The sequence below is a fragment of the Petromyzon marinus genome, chromosome 53 (genome assembly GCF_048934315.1).
Source record: "Petromyzon marinus isolate PM22_M1 ecotype Great Lakes invasive population chromosome 53, UKy_Petmar_22M1.pri1.0, whole genome shotgun sequence".
Classification (NCBI taxonomy): domain Eukaryota; kingdom Metazoa; phylum Chordata; class Hyperoartia; order Petromyzontiformes; family Petromyzontidae; genus Petromyzon; species Petromyzon marinus.
The window spans coordinates 1,230,536-1,253,703 of NC_133719.1; the positions used below are offsets into that span (position 1 = coordinate 1,230,536).

Here is a 23,168-nt window from a genome sequence, read left to right on the forward strand (position 1 = left end):
TGAGGTGAGTGTGTGGGGTGAGTGTGTGAGGCGAGGGTGAGCGTGAGGTGAGCAGCCCCCCCATCTCCCCACCTGTAGACCACGTTGAGGGGCCGCAGGGAGCCGCTCTGGATGAGCTCCGACACGAAGCACTCCGCCTCACGGCAGCCACAGCCGTTGCCAATCGCCACGGTCTCACAGCTGCAGCACGGGGGGCGAGCGTGAGTGAGTGTGTAAGTGTGTGTGAGTGAGTGTGAGTGAGTGTGAGTGACTGTGAGTGAGAGTAAGTGTGTGTGAGTGTGTGTGAGTGAGTATGTGAGAGTGTGTGAGTGTGTGTGAGTGTGTGTGAGTGAGTGTGTGTGAGTGTGAGTGAGCATGTGAGAGTGTGTGAGTGTGTGTGAGTGAGCATGTGAGAGTGTGAGTGAGCATGTGAGAGTGTGTGAGTGAGTGTGAGTGAGTGTGTGTGTGTGTGAGTGAGCATGTGAGAGTGTGTGAGTGAGTGAGCATGCGAGTGTGTGTGAGTGAGCATGTGAGAGTGTGTGAGTGAGTGAGCATGTGAGTGAGTGTGAGTGAGCATGTGAGAGTGTGTGAGTGAGTGTGAGTGTGTGAGTGAGTGTGTGTGAGTGAGCATGTGAGAGTGTATGAGTGAGTGAGCACGTGCGTGAGTTTGTGTGGTGAGCGAGTGAGTGTGAGCGAGTGTGTGTGAGTGTGTGAGTTTGAGCGAGTGTTTGAGTGAGTGCGTATGAGTGAGTGTGCGAGTGTGTGCGTGAGTGCGGGTGAGCCAGTGAGAGTGTCTCTTCCGTCTCTCTCTGTCACTGTGTGTCTGTGTGTCTCAGTGTGTCTCTGTGTATAGATCCCCGTGGTCCTGAGTTCCAACTCCCGAAGTCCCCGAGTTCCCGGGTTCTTGTGACCCCGAGTCCCAACTCCCCGACTCTCAAGTCCACGAATTTCTGAGTCCCAAATCTCCGAGTCCCAACTCTCCGAGTCCCAAATCCCCAAGTCCAACTCTCCGAGTCCCAAATCTCGAGTCCCAAATCCCCGAGTCCCGACTCCCCGAGTCCCGACTCCCCGAGTCCCAACTCTCCGAGTCCCAAATCTCCGAGTCCCAACTCTCCGAGTCCCAACTCTCCCGAGTCCCAACTCTCCGAGTCTCTCGTCTCACCGGTGCTGCAGCAGGAGGTTCCTCACGGTGGCCTGGCTGCGTTTTGTGTCGTCCAAGAAGATCACGTCGGTTGCCACCACCTGGCCTGCACACCCTCACCACCACCACCACCACACGCTGACCGCCGCACCCTCACATCCACCACACTCACCACCATCAGCGTGGCGAGCGAGCGGGCGGGGAGCCTCACCCGCGGGGGAGGTGAGCGCCAGCGTGCGGTGGCAAGCGTGCGGTGAGCCTCACCCGTGGGGGAGGTGAGCGCCAGCTTGCACCCGTGCCGGAACCCCGGGTCGATGCCGAGCACGGAGCGACCGCGCACCGGCGGCACCAGCAGCAGCTTGCGCAGGTTCTTGGCGAAGAGGGAAATGGAGGCGAGCTCCGCACGGCGCGTGAGACTCGCGCTGACACCGCACGCGGTGGGAGGGGCGGAGGGACACGGGGGGGTCACGGGGGTACACGTGGGGGGGGGGAACGCGTGGGGGGACACGTGGGGGGGGGGATGTGTGGGGGGACGCGTGGGGGGATGCGTGGGGGGGGGACACGTGGGGGGGGGGACACGTGGGGGGATGCGTGGGTTGACGCGTGGGGGGACGCGTGGGGGGCTGTGTGGGGGGCTGTGTGGGAGGACACGTGGGGGGCGTGCGTGCTCACCGGTAGTGGCGCGTGACCAGCGGGATAATGAGGCGCTTCAAGGAGTCCTCCAAGGAGTTGGAGAGCAGCTGCTGCACGTAAGGCGGCACGAAGGTACCAGCAGACGCCACCTACGAGTAGCAAACACAGGGGCCCAGTGTAGCCTCCACCACACTCAGGGGCCCAGTGTAGCCTCCACCACACTCAGGGGCCCAGTGTAGCCTCCACCACACTCAGGGGCCCCGTGTAGCCTCTACCACACTCAGGAGCCCAGTGTAGCCTCCACCACACTCAGGGGCCCCGTGTAGCCTCCACCACACTCAGGGGCCCCGTGTAGCCTCCACCACACTCAGGGGCCCCGTGTAGCCTCCACCACACACAGGGGCCCAGTGTAGCCTCCACCACACACAGGGGCCCAGTGTAGCCTCCACCACACTCAGGGGCCCCGTGTAGCCTCCACCACACTCAGGGGCCCCATGTAGCCTCCACCACACTCAGGGCCCCGTGTAGCCTCCACCACACTCAGGGGCCCAGTGTAGCCTCCACCACACTCAGGGGCCCAGTGTAGCCTCCACCACACTCAGGGGCCCAGTGTAGCCTCCACCACACTCAGGGGCCCGTGTAGCCTCCACCACACTCAGGGGCCCCGTGTAGCCCTCTACCACACTCAGGAGCCCAGTGTAGCCTCCACCACACTCAGGGGCCCCGTGTAGCCTCCACCACACTCAGGGGCCCCGTGTAGCCTCCCACCACACTCAGGGGCCCCGTGTAGCCTCCACCACACACAGGGGCCCAGTGTAGCCTCCACCACACACAGGGGCCCAGTGTAGCCTCCACCACACTCAGGGGCCCCGTGTAGCCTCCACCACACTCAGGGGCCCCATGTAGCCTCCACCACACTCAGGGGCCCCGTGTAGCCTCCACCACACTCAGGGGCCCAGTGTAGCCTCCACCACACTCAGGGGCCCAGTGTAGCCTCCACCACACTCAGGGGCCCCGTGTAGCCTCTACCACACTCAGGAGCCCAGTGTAGCCTCCACCACACTCAGGGGCCCCGTGTAGCCTCCACCACACTCAGGGGCCCCGTGTAGCCTCCACCACACTCAGGGGCCCCGTGTAGCCTCCACCAACACAGGGGCCCAGTGTAGCCTCCACCACACACAGGGGCCCAGTGTAGCCTCCACCACACTCAGGGGCCCAGTGTAGCCTCCACCACACTCAGGGGCCCCGTGTAGCCTCTACCACACACAGGGGCCCCGTGTAGCCTCCACCACACTCAGGGGCCCAGTGTAGCCTCCACCACACTCAGGGTCCCAGTGTAGCCTCCACCACACTCAGGGGCCCCGTGTAGCCTCCACCACACTCAGGGGCCCCGTGTAGCCTCCACCACACTCAGGGGCCCCGTGTAGCCTCCACCACACTCAGGGGCCCAGTGTAGCCTCCACCACACTCAGGACCCCGTGTAGCCTCCACCACACTCAGGGGCCCCGTGTAGCCTCCACCACACTCAGGGGCCCCGTGTAGCCTCCACCACACACAGGGGCCCCGTGTAGCCTCCACCACACTCAGGGGCCCCGTGTAGCCTCCACCACACTCAGGGGGCCCAGTGTAGCCTCCACCACACTCAGGACCCCCGTGTAGCCTCCACCACACTCAGGGGCCCCGTGTAGCCTCCACCACACTCAGGGGCCCCGTGTAGCCTCCACCACACACAGGGGCCCCGTGTAGCCTCCACCACACACAGGGGCGCCGTGTAGCCTCCACCACACACAGGGGCAAGCCCCGTGCCGGCGAGGGAACCGCAACATGAACGTGTCCAGACTTACCTCTTTCTCTCTCTGTTCCCTCTCTCTCTCTCTGTTCCCTCTCTCTCTCTGTTCTCTCTCTCTTTCTCTGTTCCCTTTGATCCCCTCTCTCTTGTGCTCCCTCTCTTCTTCCTGCTATATGGCATCAACAGTTGCCAAATTAAATACACACAGCAGCAACATCGGCCCGGCTACTGCTGTGAGAAGCTGGCAGGACCCTCCTGTGAGCGAGTCTTGAGACTCGGCGATGGTGGACGTGGTGATGGGTGCTGCGCTATGAACCCGGTGACTAAAGTTCGATTCCCTCTCATGGCGAACACGAGTGAAGATTATCCAAATCGTCGCTGCTGTTAGCCTGGGCCTCCTCCCCTAGGTCGACTCAGCCCCAAACGAGCACCTGGTGCAGCGTTGTGTAAACATCGCCACTGGGAGACAAAGGCGGCCGGGCGTGGTGCTGGCCACCCACCTCCTCGTGTGGCGTGCCGGCCTTTGTAGGTGCTGCTCACTAAGAGCACTTGCCCCAACAGTCTGTCAAGGCTACACGGGGGGGTCTTTGTCTTTGTTCAATGGGGCCCTGACCTCTGGTTGAGACACCAGCTGTGGAAGTTGGTCTTGACTTGCACGGGGATGTTGATCTTCACCGTCAGGATTTTCAAATTCTCTCCCCGATTCAGCGCCAACACCTGCAACGACGGAGATCAATCGTCGGTTAAAACGCTCAAGCGGCCGCTCTGGGTTCCCGCCTGACACCCGGGGGACGCGCACACTCGCACACATGCACGCACACTCACAGGCACGCACACTCAACAACAACCGCCATTCGCCACTAAGTGGCAGTGACGTCACCACGACGCTTGTGCCAGGCCATGTGCACGTTGAGGCCACGTGAAGTGTCGAATGCCCGCTGGCAGGTGGTCACGGGGCAGACCCAGATGCAACGGGTCGACTGACTGAGATGACTGGCTGATGCACCCCCTGTGCCCCCTACTGTGCCAACTTGCTGTGCTTTAGCCACCCGGCACTCTGCTCGTCGTTGTGAGCGTCGCTCCTCCGCCCTCCGTTGTTGTTGGAGGGCGACTGCCTCCAACTGCCCAGTAGCGTCCTTCACGAGCCTCCTCCACAGAGGCCGATCTTGACACTGCTGGTACCAGTCATCGGCAAGTCCACTCAGCTCCACGTCCTCCTGTACCACATCACTCCATCTCTTCTCTAGCCCGTGCCACGCCCGTTTAGCCCCTTGATCTGGCCAAACAAAAGCTGTTTAGTCATGCGGTGGCTGGGCATGCGGGCTACATGACCCAGCCAACGCAGCCTTGCCTGCCGGAGGAGCTCACCGATGGGACTTTGTCCAGATCTTTTAAGGATGTGTGAGCTCCTCACATAATCCAGTCTCATGCGGTGGCTGGGCATGCGGGCTACATGACCCAGCCAACGCAGCCTTGCCTGCCGGAGGAGCTCACCGATGGGACTTTGTCCAGATCTTTTAAGGATGTGTGAGCTCCTCACATAATCCAGTCTGGTTAAACCCAGGATGGATCGTAGGCAGGCCAGCCTAAATGTTTCTAACCGGCGAAGATGTTCCATTAGGGGGGTCCACGTTTCGCAAGCGTAGAGAAGGGAGGGAATCACTGTGGCCGAGAAGACCCGAAGCTTAGTGCGGAGCGACAGACCAGGTAGCTTCCACACAGCGTTACGCAACCAATGAAAATAGATTGCCACACACACGAGCCCACTCACGCTTACACACGAGCACACACACTAGTGCTCACAGACACTCGCGCTCACACACACTCGCGCTCACACACACTCGTGCTCACACACACGAGCGCAACACTCACTCACACTCCTCCCTCACTCACTCACACTCCTCCCTCACTCACACTCCTCCCTCACTCACTCACACTCCTCCCTCACTCACTCACACTCCTCACTCACTCACTCACGCTCCAATCCCTCACTCACTCACACTCCTCCCTCACTCACTCACACTCCTCCCTCCTCACTCACACTCTCACTCACTCACTCACACTCCTCCCTCACTCACTCACACTCACTCACTCACACTCCTCCCTCACTCACTCACACTCTCCTCACTCACTCACACTCCTCCCTCACTCACTCACACTCCTCCCTCACTCACTCACACTCCTCCCTCACTCACTCACACTCCTCCCTCACTCACTCACACTCCTCCCTCACTCACTCACACTCCTCCCTCACTCACTCACACTCCTCCCTCACTCACTCACACTCCTCCCTCACTCACTCACACTCCTCCCTCACTCACTCACACTCCTCCCTCACTCACTCACACTCCTCCCTCACTCACTCACACTCCTCCCTCACTCACTCACACTCCTCCCTCACTCACTCACACTCCTCCCTCACTCACTCACACTCCTCCCTCACTCACTCACACTCCTCCCTCACTCACTCACACTCCTCCCTCACTCACTCACACTCCTCCCTCACTCACTCACACTCCTCCCTCACTCACTCACACTCCTCCCTCACTCACTCACACTCCTCCCTCACTCACACTCCCCTCACTCACTCACACTCCTCCCTCACTCACTCACACTCCTCCCTCACTCACTCACACTCCTCCCTCACTCACTCACACTCCTCCCTCACTCACTCACACTCCTCCCTCACTCACTCACACTCCTCCCTCACTCACTCACACTCCTCCCTCACTCACTCACACTCCTCCCTCACTCACTCACACTCCTCCCTCACTCACTCACACTCCTCCCTCACTCACTCACACTCCTCCCTCACTCACTCACACTCCTCCCTCACTCACTCACACTCCTCCCTCACTCACTCACACTCCTCCCTCACTCACTCACACTCCCCTCACACTCCTCCCCACTCACTCACCTCCCTCACTCACTCACACTCCTCCTCCTCACTCACACTCCTCCCTCACTCATTCACACTCCTCCCTCACTCACTCACACTCCTCCCTCACTCACTCACACTCCTCCCTCACTCACTCACTCACACTCCTCCCTCACTCACTCACACTCCTCCCTCACTCACTCACACTCCTCCCTCACTCACACTCCTCCCTCACTCACTCACACTCCTCCCTCACTCACTCACACTCCTCACTCACTCACTCACTCTCCTCCCTCACTCACTCACACTCCTCCCTCACTCACTCACACTCCTCCCTCACTCACTCACACTCCTCCCTCACTCACTCACTCACACTCCTCCCTCACTCACTCACACTCCTCCCTCACTCACTCACACTCCTCCCTCCCTCACTCACACTCCTCCCTCACTCACTCACTCACACTCCTCCCTCACTCACTCACACTCCTCACTCACACTCCTCCCTCACTCACTCACACTCCTCACTCACTCACACTCCTCACTCACTCACTCACAATCCTCCCTCACTCACTCACACTCCTCCCTCCCTCACTCACTCACACTCCTCCCTCACTCACTCACACTCCTCCCTCACTTACTCACACTCCTCCCTCACTCACTCACACTCCTCCCTCACTCACTCACACTCCTCCCTCACTCACTCACACTCTTCCCTCACTCACTCACACTCCTCCCTCACTCACTCACACTCCTCCCTCACTCACTCACACTCCTCCCTCACTCACTCACACTCCTCCCTCACTCACTCACACTCCTCCCTCCCTCACTCACACTCCTCCCTCCCTCACTCACACTCCTCCCTCACTCACTCACACTCCTCCCTCACTCACACTCCTCCCTCACTCACTCACGCTCCTCCCTCACTCACTCACACTCCTCCCTCACTCACTCACACTCCTCCCTCACTCACGCTCCTCCCTCACTCACTCACACTCCTCCCTCACTCACTCACACTCCTCCCTCACTCACTCACACTCCTCCCTCACTCACTCACTCACACTCCTCCCTCACTCACTCACACTCCTCCCTCACTCACTCACACTCCTCCCTCACTCACACTCTTCACTCACTCACACTCCTCCCTCACTCACTCACACTCCTCCCTCACTCACTCACACTCCTCCCTCACTCACACTCCTCCCTCACTCACTCACGCTCCTCCCTCACTCACTCACACTCCTCCCTCACTCACTCACACTCCTCCCTCACTCACTCACACTCCTCCCTCACTCACGCTCCTCCCTCACTCACTCACACTCCTCCCTCACTCACTCACACTCCTCCCTCACTCACTCACACTCCTCCCTCCTCCCTCACTCACTCACACTCCTCCCTCACTCACTCACACTCCTCCCTCACTCACACTCCTCCCTCACTCACTCACACTCCTCCCTCACTCACACTCCTCCCTCACTCACTCACACTCCTCCCTCACTCACTCACGCTCCTCCCTCACTCACTCACACTCCTCCCTCACTCACTCACACTCCTCCCTCACTCACGCTCCTCCCTCACTCACTCACACTCCTCCCTCACTCACTCACACTCCTCCCTCACTCACTCACACTCCTCCCTCACTCACTCACACTTCTCCCTCACTCACTCACACTCCTCCCTCACTCACTCACACTCCTCCCTCACTCACACTCCTCCCTCACTCACTCACACTCCTCCCTCACTCACTCACACTCCTCCCTCCCTCACTCACACTCCTGCCTCACTCACTCACACTCCTCCCTCCCTCACTCACACTCCTCCCTCCCTCACTCACACTCCTCCCTCACTCACTCACTCACACTCCTCCCTCACTCACTCACTCACACTCCTCCCTCACTCACTCACTCACACTCCTCCCTCACTCACTCACACTCCTCCCTCACTCACTCACACTCCTCCCTCACTCACACTCCTCCCTCACTCACTCACACTCCTCCCTCACTCACTCACACTCCTCCCTCACTCACTCACACTCCTCCCTCACTCACTCACACTCCTCCCTCACTCACTCACACTCCTCCCTCACTCACTCACACTCCTCCCTCACTCACTCACACTCCTCCCTCACTCACACTCCTCCCTCACTCACTCACACTCCTCCCTCACTCACTCACTCACACTCACTCACACTCCTCCCTCACTCACTCACACTCCTCCCTCACTCACTCACTCACACTCCTCCCTCACTCACTCACACTCCTCCCTCACTCACTCACACTCCTCCCTCACTCACTCACACTCACTCACACTCCTCCCTCACTCACTCACACTCGCTCACCTCATAGTTCTCCACCCTGCTGATGGGCTTCTGGAAGCTGAAGTATTTTTCAAAATTGTTGATGTCCTGGCGTTTGCCGTGGGGGGCCTTCCCGTGGAAGCTACGCGCAGAAAGGCCCCCCTCCCTGGCCCCCTCCTTGCCCTTGTTTAGCGAGGTCTTGGCCGCAGCCGAGAGCGAAGATTCGATCATCACCATGGAATTCTCGCACCTGTGGGGGTCGCGGGCAGGGCCGGATTAAGGTTCTTGTAGGCCCTAGGCAATTCTGTGATAACTCTCTACAGTTGCTACTACCATGTCACTACTGCTGCCCCATGTCATTACTACTGCCCCATGTCACTACCGTTGCCCCTTGTCACTACTACTGCCCCATGTCACTACTGCTGCCCCATGTCACTACTACTGCCCCATGTCACAACTGCTGCCCCATGTCACTACTGCTGCCCCATGTCACTGCCGCTGCCCCATGTCACTACTACTGCCCCATGTCACTACTACTGCCCCATGTCACTACTACTGCCCCATGTCACTACTGCTGCCCCATGTCACTACTACTGCCCCATGTCACTACTACTGCCCCATGTCACTACTACTGCCCCATGTCACTACTACTGCCCCATGTCACTACTGCTGCCCCATGTCACTGCCGCTGCCCCATGTCACTACTGCTGCCCCATGTCACTACTACTGCCCCATGTCACTACTGCTGCCCCATGTCACTACTACTGCCCCATGTCACTACTACTGCCCCATGTCACTACTACTGCCCCATGTCACTACTGCTGCCCCATGTCACTACTGCTGCCCCATGTCACTACTACTGCCCCATGTCACTACTGCTGCCCCATGTCACTACTACTACTGCCCCATGTCACTACTACTGCCCCATGTCACTACTACTGCCCCATGTCACTACTACTGCCCCATGTCACTTCTGCTGCCCCATGTCACTACCGCTGCCCCATGTCACTACTGCTGCCCCATGTCACTACTACTGCCCCATGTCACTACTACTGCCCCATGTCACTACTACTGCCCCATGTCACTACTGCTGCCCCATGTCACTACTACTGCCCCATGTCACTACTGCTGCCCCATGTCACTACTGCTGCCCCATGTCACTACCGCTGCCCCATGTCACTACTACTGCCCCATGTCACTACTACTGCCCCATGTCACTACCGCTGCCCCATGTCACTACTGCTGCCCATGTCACTACCGCTGCCCCATGTCACTACTACTGCCCCATGTCACTACTGCTGCCCCATGTCACTACTGCTGCCCCATGTCACTACTACTGCCCCATGTCACAACTGCTGCCCCATGTCACTACTGCTGCCCCATGTCACTGCCGCTGCCCCATGTCACTACTACTGCCCCATGTCACTACTACTGCCCCATGTCACTACTACTGCCCCATGTCACTACTGCTGCCCCATGTCACTACTACTGCCCCATGTCACTACTACTGCCCCATGTCACTACTACTGCCCCATGTCACTACTACTGCCCCATGTCACTACTGCTGCCCCATGTCACTGCCGCTGCCCCATGTCACTACTGCTGCCCCATGTCACTACTACTGCCCCATGTCACTACTGCTGCCCCATGTCACTACTACTGCCCCATGTCACTACTACTGCCCCATGTCACTACTACTGCCCCATGTCACTACTGCTGCCCCATGTCACTACTGCTGCCCCATGTCACTACTACTGCCCCATGTCACTACTGCTGCCCCATGTCACTACTACTACTGCCCCATGTCACTACTACTGCCCCATGTCACTACTACTGCCCCATGTCACTACTACTGCCCCATGTCACTACTGCTGCCCCATGTCACTGCCGCTGCCCCATGTCACTACTGCTGCCCCATGTCACTACTACTGCCCCATGTCACTACTGCTGCCCCATGTCACTACTACTGCCCCATGTCACTACTACTGCCCCATGTCACTACTACTGCCCCATGTCACTACTGCTGCCCCATGTCACTACTGCTGCCCCATGTCACTACTACTGCCCCATGTCACTACTGCTGCCCCATGTCACTACTACTACTGCCCCATGTCACTACTACTGCCCCATGTCACTACTACTGCCCCATGTCACTACTACTGCCCCATGTCACTTCTGCTGCCCCATGTCACTACCGCTGCCCCATGTCACTACTGCTGCCCCATGTCACTACTACTGCCCCATGTCACTACTACTGCCCCATGTCACTACTACTGCCCCATGTCACTACTACTGCCCCATGTCACTACTACTGCCCCATGTCACTACCGCTGCCCCATGTCACTACTGCTGCCCCATGTCACTACTACTGCCCCATGTCACTACTACTGCCCCATGTCACTACTGCTGCCCCATGTCACTACTACTGCCCCATGTCACTACTACTGCCCCATGTCACTACTACTGCCCCATGTCACTACTACTGCTGCCCCATGTCACTACTACTGCTGCCCCATGTCACTACTACTGCTGCCCCATGTCACTACTACTACCCCATGTCACTACTGCTGCCCCATGTCACTACTACTACTGCCCCATGTCACTACTACTGCCCCATGTCACTACTACTGCCCCATGTCACTACTACTGCCCCATGTCACTACTACTGCCCCATGTCACTACTACTGCCCCATGTCACTACTGCTGCCCCATGTCACTACTGCTGCCCCATGTCACTACTACTGCCCCATGTCACTACTGCTGCCCCATGTCACTACTACTGCCCCATGTCACTACTACTGCCCCACGTCACTACTGCTGCCCCATGTCACTACTACTGCCCCATGTCACTACTGCTGCCCCTTGTCACTACTACTGCCCCATGTCACTACTGCTGCCCCATGTCACTACTACTGCCCCATGTCACTACTACTGCCCCATGTCACTACTGCTGCCCCATGTCACTACTGCTGCCCCATGTCACTACTACTGCCCCATGTCACTACTACTGCCCCATGTCACTACTACTGCCCCATGTCACTACTACTGCCCCATGTCACTACTACTGCCCCATGTCACTACTGCTGCCCCATGTCACTACTGCTGCCCCATGTCACTACTACTGCCCCATGTCACTACTGCTGCCCCATGTCACTACTACTGCCCCATGTCACTACTACTGCCCCACGTCACTACTGCTGCCCCATGTCACTACTACTGCCCCATGTCACTACTGCTGCCCCTTGTCACTACTACTGCCCCATGTCACTACTGCTGCCCCATGTCACTACTACTGCCCCATGTCACTACTACTGCCCCATGTCACTACTGCTGCCCCATGTCACTACTGCTGCCCCATGTCACTACTGCTGCCCCACATCACTACTACTGCCCCATGTCACTACTGCTGCCCCATGTCACTACTACTGCCCCATGTCACTACTACTACTGCCCCATGTCACTACTACTGCCCCATGTCACTACTACTGCCCCATGTCACTACCGCTGCCTCATGTCACTGTTGCTGCCCCATGTCACTACTACTGCCCCATGTCACTACCACTGCCCCATGTCACTACTGCTGCCCCATGTCACTACTACTGCCCCATGTCACTACTGCTGCCCCATGTCACTACTACTGCCCCATGTCACTACTACTGCTGCCCCATGTCACTACTGCTGCCCCATGTCACTACTACTGCCCCATGTCACTACTACTGCCCCATGTCACTACTACTGCCCCATGTCACTACTACTGCTGCCCCATGTCACTACTACTGCTGCCCCATGTCACTACTACTGCTGCCCCATGTCACTACTACTACCCCATGTCACTACTGCTGCCCCATGTCACTACTACTACTGCCCCATGTCACTACTACTGCCCCATGTCACTACTACTGCCCCATGTCACTACTACTGCCCCATGTCACTACTACTGCCCCATGTCACTACTACTGCCCCATGTCACTACTGCTGCCCCATGTCACTACTGCTGCCCCATGTCACTACTACTGCCCCATGTCACTACTGCTGCCCCATGTCACTACTACTGCCCCATGTCACTACTACTGCCCCACGTCACTACTGCTGCCCCATGTCACTACTACTGCCCCATGTCACTACTGCTGCCCCTTGTCACTACTACTGCCCCATGTCACTACTGCTGCCCCATGTCACTACTACTGCCCCATGTCACTACTACTGCCCCATGTCACTACTGCTGCCCCATGTCACTACTGCTGCCCCATGTCACTACTGCTGCCCCACATCACTACTACTGCCCCATGTCACTACTGCTGCCCCATGTCACTACTACTGCCCCATGTCACTACTACTACTGCCCCATGTCACTACTACTGCCCCATGTCACTACTACTGCCCCATGTCACTACCGCTGCCTCATGTCACTGTTGCTGCCCCATGTCACTACTACTGCCCCATGTCACTACCACTGCCCCATGTCACTACTGCTGCCCCATGTCACTACTACTGCCCCGTGTCACTACTGCTGCCCCATGTCACTACTACTGCCCCATGTCACTACTACTGCTGCCCCATGTCACTACTACTGCCCCATGTCACTACTACTGCCCCATGTCACTACTGCTGCCCCATGTCACTACTGCTGCCCCATGTCACTACTGCTGCCGCTGGCACTTCGCTTCTTCCGTGCGGTACTTAGTCCAGCCGCTGGACAAGATGTCGTCACCGCTGACGCATTCGCTACTTAGTCCTGCAAGCGAGTCTTCGACAGGAGCCGCCGCTGTTTGCCACGGGTAAGCAGATTTTACTTGAAATTATTAAGAGAAAAAAAAACAAGGTGAGCCCTAAAAATATTGAAAGCGAAAATGTCTTCAACTATCCATAATATCGTTTTTTTTGGGTTAGATTGCGTGTCGTTAAACCCGCCACCACCCGACACAGCCAATTAGGAAGGGGTTTTTCACGTAAACAGAACGTGCCAATTCGTTCCTCGTACAGCACACACCGGGTGTGTTGGAGAGAAAATCCACAACCTTTACAATCCGAGTACGACGTCACTCCAATAATTACAACTAGCATCATCAGGCGACAGCCAGATTCGTGGAGAAATCCTCCCGTTACTATGATTATCATATCGGATTAGGCAGCTTTAAAGGGACGTCGTTCATTTTTTATCAATCGTAAAAATGTTTTTTTTCCGTAGGCCCTAGGGCGCAGTGCTTACTGTGGCCTATTGGATAATCCAGCCCTGAATTTCGATTTAAAGCTTTCGTGACTGCAATGATTCATCTTCTTTGGTTCTTTCGGTAAAGTCACGTAGAATGAGACTAAAATAATAAATTGATAAAATAAAATAACACAATAATATTCTCACGACGTTTCGGCCACAACACAAGCGGCCTTCATCAGGTGAAGGGACGAGACTGTCTGGTAGGACAGCGCTGGAGTGAAAGAGCCACGTTCAGATCACGGCCTTTAAGCTGTGTGAGAGGAACAAAGTGCCTTGACAAAGGAATTAGCATATAATTTAGCATTGAAATGGCTGAATGATTAGCTTGTGACTGGTCACAGAAATAGCTATGTTAAAAGTTAAAGCATACACATCCGCAGAGGCACCCCTTGATAAAGGAATTAGCATAGAATTTAGCATTGAAATAGCTAAGTTAAAGCATACACATCCGCAGAGGCACCCCTTGACAATGGATAGAATTCCATTGTCAAGGGGTGCCTCTGCCTCTGCGGATGTGTATGCTTTAACTTAGCTATTTCAATGCTAAATTCTATGCTAATTCCTTTATCAAGGGGTGCCTCTGCGGATGTGTATGCTTTAACTTTTAACATAGCTATTTCTGTGACCAGTCACAAGCTAATCATTCAGCCATTTCAATGCTAAATTATATGCTAATTCCTTTGTCAAGGCGCTTTGTTCCTCTCACACAGCTTAAAGGCCGTGATCTAAACGTGGCTCTTTCACTTCAGCGCTGTCCTACCAGACAGTCTCGTCCCTTCACCTGATGAAGGCCGCTTGTGTTGTGGCCGAAACGTCGTGAGAATATTATTGTGTTATTTAATTTTATCAATTTATTATTTTATTCTCATTCTACGTGACTTTACCGAAAGAACCAAAGAAGATTACAGTAAGATTTGGTACAGCACGCAAAATTCAAAAACTAGTATATTGCACTAAAGACGAATTACCTAAATTATCAACAGAAGGTGTATATTGGATTGATTGTTTATGTGGCAGATGCTATATTGGACAGACGGGACGTAACATCAGCATAAGACTAAAAGAACACCAAAGAAATATTAAAAGATCTCAAACACAACTGTCGGCAGTGGCAGAACATGCTTGTCAACAAGGATACTCAAATTATTTTGATAACGTTGAAGTGTTGTGTAAAACTAATTATTACTGGCAAAGACTAATTAGAGAATCCATTGAAATTGAGAGAAATAGAAATAACTTTAATCGCTCTGACAGCTACGGGCTTAGTGCGGCTTGGAAGCGTATTATTAAATAATACATATTACAATTCCTTATAATGGAAACACTTACTAATTAACGGATTACTAACGCAGCATATAATCATAATAACACACATTACAACTAATTACTAATCTACAACTAATTACTAATGATAACCATTGACTGATTACCAATCGATTATATAATTACAATATCCCCCCCCTCCACCTCAAATCACTGCACCTGAATGAGTTAAATGATGACGTCACCCTGCTGCTGCTCTATTGAAGACCGGGAACAAGTGGAGAGGGCTTCACCATTCTGGCGAATTGCCTGATGATGCTGGGGATGTAACTACCAGCAAAGCGTCGTACTCAAACTGTAAATGTTGTGGATTCACTCTTCAACACACCGGTGGGCTAAAGTAGTGAACTATTTGTCTTTTCTCAACGTGACACTTTTTTTGCTGATTGGCCGTGTTAGGTGGTGGAGGGTTACGACACATTTATAAATAACGCGATCTATCCTAAAAACCTTTATTATGAATCCTATCGTGTTGTTTATATTGTTTGTTGTTATCTTCTGACCTGCCCATCCTGGACATCTATGAAAAAAGAGCTTCATAGCTCATCAGACTCCTTCAGTGTAAATAAATATCATGTGCCCATCGATTTCCAGAGCTGGAACTAAATTGACTGCGATGGGTTTTCTGTGAGGCTGAGACAATCAACTCACTATCGTGAGAACCCCGTTTGATCACAGTTCACTCTGTGCGAGCCTGTGGGTCTCTATGTGAGTCTGTGTGTCTCTGTGTGAGTCTGTCTCTGTATGAGTCTACGGGTCTCTGTGCGAGTCTGTTGCATGTGGGTCTCTGTGTGAGTCTATAGGTCTCTATGGGAGTATGTGGGTCTCTGTGTGAGTCTGTGTGTCTCTGTGTGAGTCTATGGGCCTCTGTGTGAGTCTACGGGTCTCTGTGCGAGTCTGTGTGTATGTGGGTCTCTGTGTGAGTCTATGGGTCTCTATGTAAATGTATGGGTCTCTATGTGAGTCTATAGGTCTCTATGGGAGTATGTGGGTCTGTGTGAGTCTGTGTGTCTCTGTGTGAGTCTATGGGTCTCTGTGTGAGTCTACGGGTCTCTGTGTGAGTCTACGGGTCTCTGTGTGAGTCTACGGGTCTCTGTGTGAGTCTACGGGTCTCTGTGTGAGTCTACGGGTCTCTGTGTGAATCTATGGGTCTCTATGTAAATGTATGGGTCTCTATGTGAGTCTATAGGTCTCTATGGGAGTATGTGGGTCTCTGTGTGAGTCTGTGTGTCTCTGTGTAAGTCTATGGACCTCTGTGTGAGTCTACAGGTCTCTGTGCGAGTCTGTGTGTATGTGGGTCTCTGTGTGAGTCTATGGGTCTCTATGTAAATGTATGGGTCTCTATGTGAGTCTATAGGTCTCTATGGGAGTATGTGGATCTGTGTGAGTCTGTGTGTCTCTGTGTGAGTCTATGGGTCTCTGTGTGAGTCTACGGGTCTCTGTGCGAGTCTATGGGGCTCTGTGTGAGTCTACGGGTCTCTGTGCGAGTCTGTGTGTATGTGGGTCTCTGTGCGAGTCTATGGGTCTCTATGTAAATGTATGGGTCTCTATGTGAGTCTATAGGTCTCTATGGGAGTATGTGGGTCTCTGTGTGAGTCTGTGTGTCTCTGTGTGAGTCTACGGGCCTCTGTGTGAGTCTGTGTATGTGGGTCTCTGTGTGAGTCTATGGGTCTCTATGTAAATGTATGGGTCTCTATGTGAGTCTATAGGTCTCTATGGGAGTGTGTGGGTCTGTGTGAGTCTGTGTGTCTCTGTGTGAGTCTACGGGTCTCTGTGTGAGTCTGTGTGTATGTGGGTCTCTGTGTGAGTCTATGGGTCTCTATGTAAATGCATGGGTCTCTATGTGAGTCTATAGGTCTCTATGGGAGTGTGTGGGTCTCTGTGTGAGTCTATGGGCCTCTGTGGTTCGGGCTGCGGGTCTCTTCCTCGTGGGGGAGAGGGGGAGTGTTCGCGACCTCCGGGTGACCTCACATTTTGCGAACCATGTCCATGGTGGCCCTGTCCTTGGCGATGATGTCGGCCAGGATGTGCTGCACGCCGGCCTCCACCTCGGCCAGAGTCGACAAGCCTGGGGCGGAAAATGGGGACACGGAGACATGAAGACACGGAGACATGAAGACACGGAGACATGGGGAGTTACGGAGACATGAAAACACGGAGACATGAAGACACGGAGACATGGGGAGTTACGGAGACATGAAGACACGGAGACATGAAGACACGGAGACATGGGGAGTTACGGAGACATGAAGACACGGAGACATGAAGACATGGAGACATGGGGAGTTATGGAGATATGAAGACACGGAGACATGAAGACACGGAGACATGAAGACACGGAGACATAGGGAGTTACGGAGACATGAAGACACGGAGACATGAAGACACGGAGACATGGGGAGTTACGGAGACATGAAGACACGGAGACATGAAGACACGGAGACATGGGGAGTTACGGAGACATGAAGACACGGAGACATGAAGACACGGAGACATGGGGAGTTACGGAGACATGAAGACACGGAGACATGAAGACACGGAGACATGGGGAGTTACGGAGACATGAAGACACAGAGACATGAAGAGTTACGGAGACATGGGGAGTTACGGAGACATGAAGACACGGAGACATGGGGAGTTACGGAGACATGAAGACACGGAGACATGGGGAGTTACGGAGACATGAAGACACGGAGACATGGGGAGTTACGGAGACATGGGGAGTTACGGAGACATGGGGAGTTACGGAGACATGGGGAGTTACGGAGACATGAAGAGTTACGGAGACATGAAGACACGGAGACATGGGGAGTTACGGAGACATGAAGACACGGAGACATGAAGACACGGAGACATGGGGAGTTACGGAGACATGAAGACACGGAGACATGGGGAGTTACGGAGACATGGGGAGTTACGGAGACATGAAGACACGGAGACATGAAGAGTTACGGAGACATGGGGAGTTACGGAGACATGAAGACACGGAGACATGAAGACACGGAGACATGGGGAGTTACGGAGACATGAAGAGTTACGGAGACATGGGGAGTTACGAAGACATGAAGACACGGAGACATGGGGAGTTACGGAGACATGAAGACACGGAGACATGGGGAGTTACGGAGACATGAAAACACGGAGACATGAAGAGTTACGGAGACATGGGGAGTTACGGAGACATGAAGACACGGAGACATGGGGAGTTACGGAGACATGAAGACACGGAGACATGAAGAGTTACGGAGACATGGGGAGTTACGGAGACATGAAGACACGGAGACATGAAGACACGGAGACATGGGGAGTTACGGAGACATGGGGAGTTACGGAGACATGGGGAGTTACGGAGACATGGGGAGTTACGGAGACATGAAGAGTTACGGAGACATGAAGACACGGAGACATGGGGAGTTACGGAGACATGAAGACACGGAGACATGGGGAGTTACGGAGACATGAAGACACGGAGACATGGGGAGTTACCGAGACATGGGGAGTTACGGAGACATGGGGAGTTACGGAGACATGGGGAGTTACGGAGACATGAAGAGTTATGGAGACATGGAGAGTTACTGAGACATGAAGACGCGGAGACACGGGGAGTTACAGAGACACGGAGACACGGAGACATGGAGACACGGGGACACGGAGAGTTACAGAGACATGGAGACATGGAGACACGGAGAGTTACAGAGACAAAGACACGGAGACATGGAGACACGAAGAGTTACAGAGACATGGAGACACGGAGAGTTACAGAGACACGGAGAGTTACAGAGACACGGAGACCTGGAGACACGGGGACACGGAGAGTTACAGAGACGTGGAGACACGGAGACATGGAGACACGGAGAGTTACAGAGACATGGAGACATGGAGGCACGGCGAGTTATCGAGACACGGGGACATGGAGACACGGAGAGTTACAGAGACAGGGAGAGTTACAGAGACATGGGGACACGGAGACACGGACACACAGAGACACGGGGACATGGCCACAAGGAGACACGGGGACACGGGTAGATGGGGACACGGCGATATAGGGACACAGAGACACGGGGATATGGAGACACGGGGACACGGTGACATGGGGGACACCGAGACATGTCGACATGAAGACACGGGAGACACAAAGGGTCCCCTCCTCTGTGATGGCAGTGGTCGTACCAGGCTCTGCGGGTCGCACCAGTGCCACCATGTCGAGTCTGTGCGGTTCCGTGAGCACCGTCTGCGCCGCAGCCTCCAGGCCGAGACGCCGCGCCCGCTCAGCCTTGCTCTGCCTGCTGCTCGTCTTCAACGGCGCCACCTGCAAAACAAAAAAGACAAAGATCCCCAGCGCAGCCTCAACAGACCGTTGGGGCAAGTGCTGCAAGCGAGTGGCCAGCGCCACGACCTTTTTACACAACGCACCGCGCCAGCACTCATTTGAGGCCGAGTCGACCTAGGGGAGACCCAGTACCGATTCGGATCATCGTCACACACGCACACACACACACACCTACACACACACGTACACACATGCACGCATGCATACACACACAGTGTGTATATTGTGTACGGTGTGTGTACTGTGTATGGTGTGCATCACGTACTGCGTTTGTACCGTGTACTGCGGACTACATGTGTACTATGTACTGCATACTGCATGTGTACTATGTACTGCATACTGCATGTGTACTATGTACTGCATACTGCATGTGTACTATGTACTGCATACTGCATGTGTACTACGTACTGCATACTGCATGTGTACTATGTACTGCATACTGCATGTGTACTATGTACTGCATACTGCATGTGTACTATGTACTGCATGCTGCATGTGTACGATGTACTGCGTGTGTACTGTAAACTGTGTGTACTGTGTACGGTGTGTGTACTGCGTGCGAGTCTCACAAGGATCTCTAACTCCTCCACACAGCGACATTCCTGCAGTGCCTGCTGCAGGCGAGCAGTCAGCTGATCATCCTTCTGGAGGGTCGCAACGGCGCTCTTAACCTTCTTCTGCACAGCCCTGCAGCACGCAGTACACACAGACACAGTGCACACAGACACAGTACACACAGTACATACACACAGTGCACACAGTACACACACAGTACACACAGTGCACATAGTACACACAGTACACACAGTGCACACAGTACATACACACAGTACACACAGTACAGTACACACAGTACACACACAGTGCACACAGTACACACACAGTACGTACACACGCAGTACACACACACAGTACACACGCAGTACACACACACAATACACAGTACACACACAATATACACACGCACGCACACAGTACACGCACACACACAGTACACACAGTACACACGCACGCACACAGTACACGCACACAGTACACACGCAGTACACACACACGCAGTACACACGCACGCACACAGTACACGCACACAGTACACACACAGTACACACGCAGTACACACAGTACACACGCAGTACACACACACAGTACACACAGTACACACGCAGTACATACTCGCATACTACACACACCGTACACACGCAGTACACATACACACAGTACACACAGTAAACACGCAGTACACACGCACAGTACACACACACAATACACACATGACACACGCAGTACACACACAACGTACACACAGTACAGTACACACAGTACACACGCACACACACAGTACACACGGTACAGTACACACACAGTACACACACACAGTACACACACATAGTACACACGCAGTACACACACGCAGTACACACAGTACACACGCAGTACACACGCACAGTACACACACGCAGTACACACGCAGTACACACGCAGTACACACAATACACACGCAGTACCTACAGTACACACGCAGAACACACGCACTACACACACACAGTACACACGCACTACACACACACTACACAGTACACACACACAGTACACACACACAGTACACACGCACACAGTACACACACACAGCACACACACAGTACACACACACAGTGCACGCACACAGTACACACACACACAGTACACACTGTGTACACACACACTGTACACACTGTGTACACACACGCACCGTACACACGCACCGTACACACACATACAGTACATACTGCACACACACACACACAGCACACACACTTACATACAGTACATAGTGCACATACACAGTACACATACACAGTATACACACATACAGCACATACATTTACATACCGTACATACTGCACATACACACAGTACACATACACAGTACACACACAAAACAGTACATACTGCACATACACATAGTACACACACACAGGACACACACACAGTACACACTGCACATACACACAGTACACATACACACAGTAGACAGACATACAGTACATACTGCACATACACACAGTACACACTGCACATATACACAGTACATGCTGCACATATACACAGTACACATACACACAGTACATACTGCACATATACACAGTACACATACACACAGTACACACAGTAGACAGACATACAGTACATACTGCACATACACAGTACACACACACACAGTACACATACACACAATACACAGTACATACTGCACATATACACAGTACACATACACACAGTACACACAGTAAACAGACATACAGTACATACTGCACATACACACAGTACACACACAGTACACACACACAGTGCACAGACATACAGTACATACTGCACATCCACACAGTACACACACACAATACGCAGACATACAGTACATACTGCACATACACACAGTACGCACAGTACACACACACAAAGTACGCACAGTACACAGTACACACACACAGTACATACTGCACATATACACAGTACACATACACACAGTACACACAGTAGACAGACATACAGTACATACTGCACATACACACAGTACACACAGTACACACACACAAAGTACGCACAGTACACAGTACATACTGCACATATACACAGTACACATACACACAGTACACACAGTAGACAGACATACAGTACATACTGCACATACACACAGTACACACGTAGTAAACACACACATTACACACTGCACATACACACAGTACACACAGTAGACAGACATACAGTACATACTGCACATACACACAGTACACACACACACAGTACACACACACAGTACATACTGCACATACACACAGTACACACACACACACAGTACGCAGACATACAGTACATACTGCACATACACACAGTATGTACACACACAGTACGCACAGTACACGCAGACACAGTACACAGACCACACACACTGTACACAGACACACAGTACACAGACACACAGTACAAAGACACAGAGTACACATACACAGTACACACACACACAGTACACAGACATACAGCCCTTCGATGAGGAGCAGGTCCATCGTCAAAGCCAGGAGGAGGAGGAGGTGTGCGACGACGTTTCGTGTCTCGTGTGCGCTACGACAAAGATGGCGACGATGTTTAATTACCGCAGCTGGTGGACGCTCTCCTCCACCTGCCTCAGCATGTCGGCGTCCATGTCGTTGGTTAACTCACGGCGGTAGCGTGCGATGAAGGGGATCGTGTACTCCTCGTCCAACAACCGCACCACCTGCTGCACCACGCCCTCCGACAGCGCTAACTGCCTCGCCACCGCCTGAGCCAGCAAGCGAGAGCAAGAGAACCCGTCAGCCTCGCCACCGCCTGAGCCGGGGAGCGTGAGCAAGAGAACCCGTCAGCCCCTCCACCGCCTGAGTCGGCGAGCGTGAGCGTGAGAACCCGTCAGCCCCACCAACGCCTGAGTCGGCGAGCGTGAGAACCTGTCAGTCCCTCCACCGCCTGAGCCGGCGAGCGTGAGCAAGTGAACCCGTCAGCCCCTCCACCGCCTGAGCCGGGGAGCGTGAGCGTGAGAACCTGTCAGCCTCGCCACCGCCTGAGCCGGCGAGCGT

The 23,168-nt window shown here is 54.1% G+C and overlaps 1 protein-coding gene across 1 annotated transcript in view; it reads right to left on the reverse strand.

The window, feature by feature from the left end:
• Positions 1-23,168, reverse strand: part of SRBD1 (S1 RNA binding domain 1) — a 66,820-nt gene that overhangs the window by 29,311 nt on the left and 14,341 nt on the right. The window contains exons 6-15 of the mRNA XM_076051893.1: positions 22,710-22,876; positions 20,151-20,268; positions 19,422-19,560; positions 17,223-17,319; positions 8,756-8,963; positions 4,145-4,259; positions 1,793-1,889; positions 1,385-1,542; positions 1,142-1,226; positions 73-180 (exon numbers count right to left, since the gene is read on the reverse strand). Coding sequence (XP_075908008.1) covers positions 73-180; positions 1,142-1,226; positions 1,385-1,542; positions 1,793-1,889; positions 4,145-4,259; positions 8,756-8,963; positions 17,223-17,319; positions 19,422-19,560; positions 20,151-20,268; positions 22,710-22,876 — 1,292 coding nt within the window. The remainder of the gene's footprint in view (positions 1-72; positions 181-1,141; positions 1,227-1,384; positions 1,543-1,792; positions 1,890-4,144; positions 4,260-8,755; positions 8,964-17,222; positions 17,320-19,421; positions 19,561-20,150; positions 20,269-22,709; positions 22,877-23,168) is intronic.